Raw genomic sequence first — 8,854 nt, forward strand, 5'->3', positions numbered from 1 at the left:
CCTCAAAGGTGTTAGAATGCAGTCAAGGAAACTGTTAACAACACAATGAATTGGTTTGTTTGAGGGATGCAAAAGGGAACGGTCTCTGAAGATTGTTGGAACACAGTCAAAGAAGCTGGTGAAAACAAAATGAATGGGGGCTTATTTAAGGGATGCAAAAGGGAACGGTCTCTGAAAAGTGTTGGAACACAATCAAAGGAGCTGTTGGGAACAAAATGAAGTGGTGGATGTTTGAAATGGTGCAAAAGGGAACGGTCTCTTAAGAGTGTTGGAAAGCACTCAATGGAGCTATTGAAAACACAATAAATTGGGGCTTGTTTGAGGGATTCAAAAGGGAACGGTCCCTGAAAACTGCTGGAACGCAGACAATTGAGCTGTTGAAAACACAATGAATTGGTACTTGTTTTAGAGATACAAAAGGGTACAGTCTCTCAAGGTTGTTGGAAGGCAGTCAATGGAGCTGTTTAAAAACCAAAGAATAGGTTGTTGTTTGTTGGATGCAAAAGGGAACGGTCCTCAATGGTGTTGGAATGCAGTCAAAGGAGCTAATCAGATTACAATGAATTGATGGTTGTTTGAGGGATGCAAAAGGGAACGGTCTATGAAGTGTGGTGAAAAGCATTCAAGGGAGCTGTTAGGAATACATTTTAATGTTGGTTGTATGAGGGAAGCAAAAGGAAACAGTCTCTTAATTTTGTTGGAACGCAGTCAAAGGAGCTGTCCAGAACATAAATTAATAGTGGTTGTTTGAGGGGTGCAAAAGGGAACGGACTCTGAAATTTGTTGGAAAGAAATCAATGGAGATATTAAGAAAACAAAGATTATGTGGTTGTTTGAGGGGTGGAAAAGGGAACGGTCTCTTAAAAGTGTTGGAACGCAGTCAGTGGAGCTGTTGAGAACAAAATTGCAGTGATGGTTGTTTGGGGGGTGCAAAAGGGAACGGTCACTTAAAAGTATTGGAACGCAGTCAGTGGAACTCTTGAGAAAAGTAAGCAATTGTGGTTGTTTGAGTGATGCAAAAGGGAACGGTCTCTAAAAAGTGTTGGAACACAGCCAATGCAACTGTTGAAAACCCAAAGAATAGGTGGTTGTTTGTGGGATGCAAAAGGGAACGGTCTCTGAAGATTGTTGGAACACAGTCAATGGAGCTGTTGAAAACAAAAGGAATTGGGGCTTGTTTGAGGAATGCAAAAGGGAACGGTCTCTCAATGGTGTTGGATACAGTCAATGGAGCTGGTGAAAACAATGAATTGAGGCTTGTTTGAGGGATGCAAATGGAACGGTCTCTTAAGGGTGCTGGAAAGCAGTCAAAGGAGCTGTTGAGAACATAAAGAATGTTTGATTGTGGAGTTATGTTAAAGGGAATGGTCCCTCAAAGGTGTTGGAATGCAGTCAAGGAATCTGTGAACAACACAATGAATTGGTGGCTGTTTGAGGGATGCAAAAGGGAACGGTCTCCTAAGATTGTTGGAACACAGTCAAAGGAGCTGGTGGAAGCAAAATGAATGGGGGCTTATTTGAAGGATGCAAAAGGGAACAGTCTCTTAAAAGTGTTGTAACGCAGTCAGGAGAGCTGTTGAGAACAGTATCAAAAAGCTGTTATTTGAGGGCTGAAAAAGGGAACAGTCTCTTAAAAGTGTTGGAACACAGTCATTGGACCTGTTGAAAACAGTATGCAGTGGTGACTGTTTTAGGGGTGCAAAAGGGAACGGTCTTTTAAAAGTTTTGAAACGCAGTCAGTGTAGCTGTTGAGAACAAAATGAAGTGTCCCTCAAACATGTGGTTGTTTGAGGGGGGCAAAAGGGAACGGTCTCTGAAATGGGCTGTTGAGAAGCCAAGGAATTGGTGGTTGTTTAAGAAATGCAAAAGGGAACGGTCTCTCAATGGTGTTGGGTACAGTCAATGGAGCTGGTGAAAACACAAAGAATTGAGGCTTGTTTGAGGGATGCAAATGGGAACGGTCTCTTAAAAATGTTGGAACGCAGTCAGTGAAGCAGTTGAGAACAAAATGCAGTGGTGGTTGTTTGAGGGGTGCAAAAGGCAATGGTTTCTGAAATTAATTGGAATGCAGTCAATGAAGCTGTAAAAAAAACAAAGAATATGTGGTTATTTGAGGGATGCAAAAGGGAACGGTCTCTGAAATTTGTTGGAATGCAGTCAAAGGAGCTGATAAAAAGACAATGAATTGCTGGCTTTAGTAGAAGGAAGCAAAAAAACGGTCCATTACAGTTGGTTATTGTGTACGCAATTGCTTGAAATTAGTGAATTGTAATAGTTGACGGCGTAGGAAAATGTACGTATGATGTCGGCCATGTTGGAAAAGACGTGTAAATTAATTTTAGGAATGCAGTGCTGTGATTGGCTGCAGCGAAAAATCACGTGACCGCCATGCAACCAATGGCAGCGTGCGCTCACATGAAATTTCTCGGACAAACAAACAGACAGACAGATACACAAACAAATCTCGCCCACAAATACCCCTTTCGCTTTTATAAAGGTAGGAGGACTAGTATACGGCGGCCCGTCCCAGGACGGTAATAGGTGAAGTCTAGTATTTAGTGTTGGTGTGGAAGGTCGGACCTTTTCTTAAATCCCTGAATCCACCTAAAGCCCTTAATCCTTTAATAGCCCATTAATCCATCTTAAGCCCCTTAATACACCTAAATCCTCTTAATCCACCTTAATTCGCTTAATCCATGTTTAACCGCTGAATCCACGTCAAACCGCGTTTAGCCGCTGAATCCACATAAAGCCCCTTAATCTACTAAGTACCTCTCCTACACTTAACAATCAATGGAAGAAAAACAAATCACGGTTGAGCGCACTTGGGAACTGCCCCCAAGGCCATGCCCGTGCTCCTTATTTGGTCCGTAGACCGAGGCGGAATTTAGTTCCTCTTTTTTTTTGTGGTTGTCGTTATCACATGGGCTGTGATTATTAGGTTTTTTTCTTCGGCTCTGGCTATTCTTGTAGGAGAACTTCCTTAAAAACAATGTTTTTCGTGAATACCTTGTTCTTATCTTGTTCCGTGGATTGTGGAATATTCCTAAGTAGCTTGCCCTGTTTCTCTGTTTCTTCGCACTGAACCTTGACACCTTCTCTTGATGTTGCACGCGAGAATGCGACGTATAGTTGGCCGTGGCTGAAAACGGATTCCGGAAGGTAGATGCCTACTCGCTCAAAAGTCTGTCCCTGTGACTTGTTGATGGTCATAGCGAAAGCCACAAGCACAGGAAACTGCAATCTTTTGAGTTTGAAGGGCAAGTCAGAGTCGGTGGGAGACATGGACATCCGCGGAAGAAAGACGTTGTGTCCTTTGTGTTTCCCGGCCGCGATCTCTGCCACAATCAGGTTACCGCTGAGCGCCTTGATGATGAGCCTCGTGCCGTTGCAAAGTCCCTGTCGCGAGTCAATGTTCTTGAGAAGAATGACGATGGCTCCTATTTTCAGTTTGAGTTGGTGCGGGGGTAGCCCGGAGACGTTGAAGGTATTTAAAATTTCCGGAGGGTAGTTGGAAATTTCCTCTGGGTCCTCTGAATCGATAGTGTCGATACTTTTGCAGACTTTCAACGCGCCAGGCATCTCGCCAATGATCTTGTTGTTGATCCTAAGACAGTCTTCATTCTTGGGACATAGAATAGCCCGGTTACAAACTTGTTCTCTGACGCCTTCGTTTAAGAGATCCGATGGATCGCCAAAGACGTGTTCGATTAAGTTAGTTCGAATGTTGAGAAGGTCTTGCGGGATTTCGATGAGATCTGGGTCATTGAGCCGCGGTGTTTGTGCCAAAGATCCATTTCCCAGTTGAATGAGCCAATCAGCGAAATCTTGACTACCATCGGCGGTGCGCATGTTTTGCACCAATCGAAGCTGTCGAAAAAGAGGCCAAGTCGCGTTATTGGTGATGGTCGCTTCGATGATTTTGACCCTGTTTCCGTGTCTCACAACGGGCAAGCACTGTCTAAAATCGCCGCCGAGAAAGAGAACTTTGCCACCGTAGGGATCGACGCGATTCTTCATGACAGTTTGGAAAAGATGATTGATCGCGTCGAGGGCGTGGTTGGTCTTCATGGTGGCTTCGTCGGAAATTATGAGACTGGCGTTTCTGATCAGTTGCGCGTTGTAGCTAGCTTCCTCGATTTTCGATCGTGTCGTCTCTGTTATTGGAGGATAAATTTTGAACTGCGAATGGTAAGTTGTTCCGTCCAGTAACAAAGTGGACGCGATCCCCGTGGAAGCCACTGCGATGACTTGTCTCCCTTGGCCTTGGAGGACGGTGATGAGGGTGTTGTAGAGAAAGGTCTTTCCCGTTCCTCCAGGGCCGTCCAGGAAATACTGCCTCGGATGTGAGTTGTTGACATCGTTGACAGCAGTCATGACTTGATCAAAGGCCGCGCGTTGCCCGTCGTTAAGTTGCGCCAACATCATTTCGCCCATCAGTCTCTTTTCTCTTTGACTGTTTTCGTTGTTCTCTTCCATCTGAGCTTCGACCAGTTGGTTAATCAGATGGAAATCCGGGACAGGCAAGGAGAGATCTTCCATCGTCTGATTGTGGAGACGTAGCTTGTCCTGAATCCATTTCAACGTCAAGTTCTTGGCCACGTTGGCTTCGTGTCCGCTTCTAATGTAGTCTTCCATCAGATGGTTCAGGTTGATTTCAAATAGATGCAGAGCGTCGGAGGGATTGCAGAACAGGCAAATGTCGACAAAAAGCTGCCTCAGCTGAAGAGGCATTTGGAATGCTGCCGCTTCTTGCATGGCTCTAGCCCAAGCAGTGTCGTCTTCCAGCAAATTCAGTGCTATTGCTGCCGCTTTGTAAGTGGGATGGACAATCTGGTCGACTGTTCGCAAATCTTCAAAGCTTGTTGGCCCTTTAACGTTGATGAGAAGCAAACGAAGGCAATGCCGTTCCACCTGTCGAACGCCAACCGTGTATAGGCGACCGATGATCTTGGCCCGTTTCACGCGAGGCTTCCACGAATTGGTTTTCTTGATGAAAACGTAGTGGTGAGGTATTTCTCTGTAGAAATATTGCCGTGCGCTCTCGTCGACGCGATTCAACTTAAAGAAAGCAGTTAGGTTGGTGTCTCTCGAAGCGGCATTGATGGCGGCTTGCATTTCGTTTCCCGGTTGGAAAAAGACGGGCTGCTCTCGGAGCAAATGGACGGCCAGGCGATAGATAGCATGCGAACGGTCGGCAAGGGGAAACTTGAAGATTCGCCAACAGGCTTCCGGCGCGCTGACGTAACGCGCATCAAGATGGCACGTGATTTCGTCCCACTCAACCCTTGGTTCTTCGCCTTCTGCCAGATGATACGTTCCCACTTTTTGATCCATTTTCAGGCAATCGTACCCTTTGTAGACGTACTTGAAGATGTACTTTACGCTGACGATGGATGCGCAGTATTCGAGGTTGATGTGGGAGTCATACTTGAGGGATAACCAAGGGTTGTAAGGAACGACCCATCTGTTGTCAACTTCGAAATGCGTGTGTCCTCGTTTTAAGCGGTGTACAACGCCCGTATCTCTTCGTCTGTAAGTGGGGTAGCCGTTATCGTTTAGAAGTGTTTCTTGGCTATGTTGCTTCGGGAAAGCCTTTGAGCACTTGTCGCCGTCCATGCAAGGGGATTATTTGTTGATCAACCCACACGGACCGTGAATCATGTGGGTCATGACGCTCTTATAAAGTCTCGGATGCGTTGTATTATCGGGAATTTCCGCGCATATGGTTGCATCCACATCTTCCGCTGTAGCAGGGGCGTCACGCTCGTCGATCCAAATGAGCATGTGACAGTGGGGCAATCCACGCTTCTGAAATTCAATGACGTGTATCCGTGCAGTCGCAAATCCCAGCACCTGGCGTTTTTCAATGTCGTTGACCAACTCAATTTTCTTTTGCTGGAAGACTCTTGCGACTATATCGGGCCGATCTGATGCCGACAGATGGCTGGGAATGTTGGCCGTGATTTCCCTCCACTTTGGGTTGCAGGTAAAAGTCAGGAAGAATACTGGCTTGCCGAATTTACCACAGATGGCCATTGCATCTTGGTACGCTTGCTTCATCGCCCTTGGGCTTCCGATGAAACTCGATGGGAGGACGTGATAAGATCCGACCGTAAGGTTTTCTCGTTCGGCGCGATTATGCAAGTAGTCCAAGAGACCGTCGTATTGAGCCACGTGAAGCTCCGCCTGATGTTCGCGGATATACTTGACGCGGTTGGCTTCAATCTTGACGTAAGAATCGACCGTCCATTGCTGAGTGAGTGATCCGCCGGCCAAGACGTTGTTGAAATATTCCCGAATCGACATGAGAAAGCTGTAAAATTCGCACTGCGTGATCCTTTTTCGTCTTCCTTCGCCACGATTCAATCGATGGGGATCGTTATCGTCGTCATCCATTTGCTCCTCTGGTTCCGGTTCTGGTTCTTCCACCAGCTCTTCCTCACCAGCTAAGGCTTCTACTGGTGCATTTTCTAGCCGCAGCATCTCATCAAGTCTTGGGAGATCGATCTCTTCCTCTTCATCCACATCCATTGCCCGTGTTGCTGCTTCCTCTCTTTCACGTCGTGTAGTGGTGGTATAAGGCATGTTTACATGCCAGCCATCGTCACCGTTGGGGAAGAGCAAAGGGTAAGTCATTGGGTCGCACATGGGCTGTTGTGTGTCAATCTGAACGAATGTTCTCCCTCTGACTGGGATGAAGAGATGGCCACGGATATCTCTCTTCGCTGGCGGCTCACCGTTTGCGCTTTTGAAAATGACAGCAATCTCGTTTGTCGTCGGGCTGTTGTAACGTCTCTGATCTAGATTTCTTCGATCACTGCTGATAATCATTCCTACTGTTTGGTGAGGTAGATTTTCATCTTGGGCTCGGCGGTACTCTTCTTCAAGCACTTGACGCATCATCTTGTAAATGGCTGCGTACGGATTCTTTTCTCGGAGCATTGCGTCCAATTCCTCCATCAAGTTTCTGCAGCATCCTCCGTTTGAGGTGGAAAGCGCTCTGAACTCGCCAGCCTGCGCAGCGTCCATGAAATAAAGATCCGCATACCTAGGATTATTCGTATTGGGGCCGACGGGTGTGGTGTTGTGGTACACTTGACCGTGGATTCTGAAACAATAAGGTCCACGCCCTGGGGGAGATGAAATATTAGCTCCCAACGAAGCAAAAGCGTGAGCGCTGTTGTAATTGCGGATCTTCGTCATAAACGCTTTCGCCTTTGGATGGTCATTCTGCAATAGTTTAACCAGCGGTTGAGGGCACTCTTTTGGAGGTGGGAGAATCACCTTTCCTTTTGCGCAGCATTGGGTGAATTTCTTGTCTGTCGGTTGTTCACCCTTGAAATGCCTGGCATTACATTCGCCGCACGTGACGGTCATTTCTCCACAATCGTGCAATGGAACTCGGTCTTCGGAAGCCAAGACTTTGCAAGCCGCTCGATGAGTTCTCGGCACTCCCACACGGTTGCGGGAAGCCAACAACTCTTCACGGAAAGTGCGTTCTTCTTCGGTTTCCAGAGGTATAATTTCTGCATGTTCCATTGCATTCATGGCACGGAGTAATTCCTCGTTCTGCTGTCTCTCTTGTCGCAGTCGCTCCATTCGAAGTTAACTCTCTTCCCTTCTTTGTTCTGTCTCTTTTTCGATCTCTGCAGATCTGTTGGTGTTCATTTGTTCTCTGTTTAATTCCCGGCGTACCTCAGCCTCTTCGTGATTTTCTACAATGAGATACATTTGGTGACGCAATCTATCCACCGATGCACGCGACATCCTTCCTTCTACCGTTTCCTGTTCGCGTTGGGTTTGATGTCGCAATTTGTCTTCCATAAGTCTATCTCTCCTCTCTTCGTCAGTTTCTACTGCGCGCAGAGCTTGCTGTCGCCTTGCTTTCTCTTGAAGCCTTACACGTCTTTCTTTTTCATTCTCTTCCTCACGCAGAGCTTGCTGCCGTAGTGCTTGCTCTCGTAGCCTATTCTGCTTCGTTTCTTCTTGCTCTTGCACTCGCTTCACCCTCCGTCGCTCTGCCTCAACGTCTAGACGCGTTTGCTTATTTATGTCATTTTCGGTTTGTTGTTTGAGTTCTTCATTGAGTCGCCGTTTTTTTTCATCGCGGACGTATTTACCTCTGGATCTATTCTCTTCTAAGCGCTTTGCCTTAACCTCTGTAGACTCATGCGCTCTTTTTTCTCTTAGCTTCCTATTTTTCTCCTCTTTTTCGGCATCAGTCAGTTGACGACGTGGTGGCATCTCAAGTTACTCAAAAATTCGATGATTTGTGTAGATGAGATGGGAGGGTTTTTGAAGGGCTTTTGGAGGGGCTTTTGGAGGGCAACACAAAAAAAAGTACAAACAATTGCAACAATGATTAATGAGTTTAACCCTTCCACCAATCGACACCGTCCCAGGCAGTTGCTCAATGTGGTTTCCGAGTGCTTAAAAACTTATAAAGTTGCTGGCCAAAAAACCTATCACTATATCTCCGGTATTAAAGGACTGTTCTCAAGTCACCAGCTCTGCATTCTCCCGGCCTTACCGTAGTCTTTGGCCTCGGAGCGTGCCTGACAACGAATCATCACCCGCACAGGAACCTGTGTTCCACAGTGACTTGAGAAGGACCCTCAAAGGAAGTTAGTTTTTCAGTGCCTGGTTTGATCCAACAACTCTTTGGTGAGGGAAGGATGAGGTTGGGGAATACTTTACTTTAAAGTTGAAGACCAGGAGTGTGATCTCCCGCGATGGTATGGCAATTGAAGCGTCCGGGTAGAATCTTGCTCTGGAATCCTTTATGAACTATAAATTTATCATAAATAAGAAAATTTGCTGTCAAAATAGATATAGATGTGAAGAAAAACTG

At 46.3% G+C, this 8,854-nt stretch overlaps 2 protein-coding genes and 1 pseudogene across 2 annotated transcripts; all 3 read right to left on the reverse strand.

The window, feature by feature from the left end:
• Window positions 1–2,961: 2,961 nt before the first annotated feature.
• On the reverse strand, window positions 2,962–4,758 carry LOC123476965 (ATP-dependent DNA helicase PIF1-like). The gene has a single exon (XM_045180042.1). The coding sequence runs from the start codon at window positions 4,756–4,758 to the stop codon at window positions 2,962–2,964; it is 1,797 nt and encodes a 598-aa protein (XP_045035977.1).
• Window positions 4,759–4,799: 41 nt separating this feature from the next.
• Window positions 4,800–5,619, reverse strand: LOC123476966. Its single transcript, XM_045180043.1, has 2 exons — window positions 4,930–5,619; window positions 4,800–4,871 (listed from the first exon to the last, which is right to left on the reverse strand). Exons 1-2 carry the CDS (start codon window positions 5,617–5,619, stop codon window positions 4,800–4,802), a joined length of 762 nt encoding a protein of 253 aa, XP_045035978.1.
• Window positions 5,620–5,628: 9 nt separating this feature from the next.
• On the reverse strand, window positions 5,629–8,247 carry LOC116935799 (annotated as a pseudogene).
• Between the last annotated feature and the right edge of the window lie 607 nt (window positions 8,248–8,854).

Source organism: Daphnia magna, linkage group LG10, assembly GCF_020631705.1.
Source record: "Daphnia magna isolate NIES linkage group LG10, ASM2063170v1.1, whole genome shotgun sequence".
NCBI classification, from domain to species: Eukaryota; Metazoa; Arthropoda; class Branchiopoda; order Diplostraca; family Daphniidae; genus Daphnia; species Daphnia magna.

Excerpts from the sequence above, each read along its gene's own strand:
- LOC123476966 (XM_045180043.1), bottom strand. The coding sequence starts at position 5,619 with ATGGACGGCGACAAGTGCTCAAAGGCTTTCCCGAAGCAACATAGCCAA. Across the intron at positions 4,872-4,929 it reads TCATCGGTCGCCTATACACG|GGCCAACAAGCTTTGAAGAT; the intron begins GTTGGCGTTCGA and ends TCAACGTTAAAG.
- LOC123476965 (XM_045180042.1), bottom strand. The coding sequence starts at position 4,758 with ATGCAAGAAGCGGCAGCATTCCAAATGCCTCTTCAGCTGAGGCAGCTT.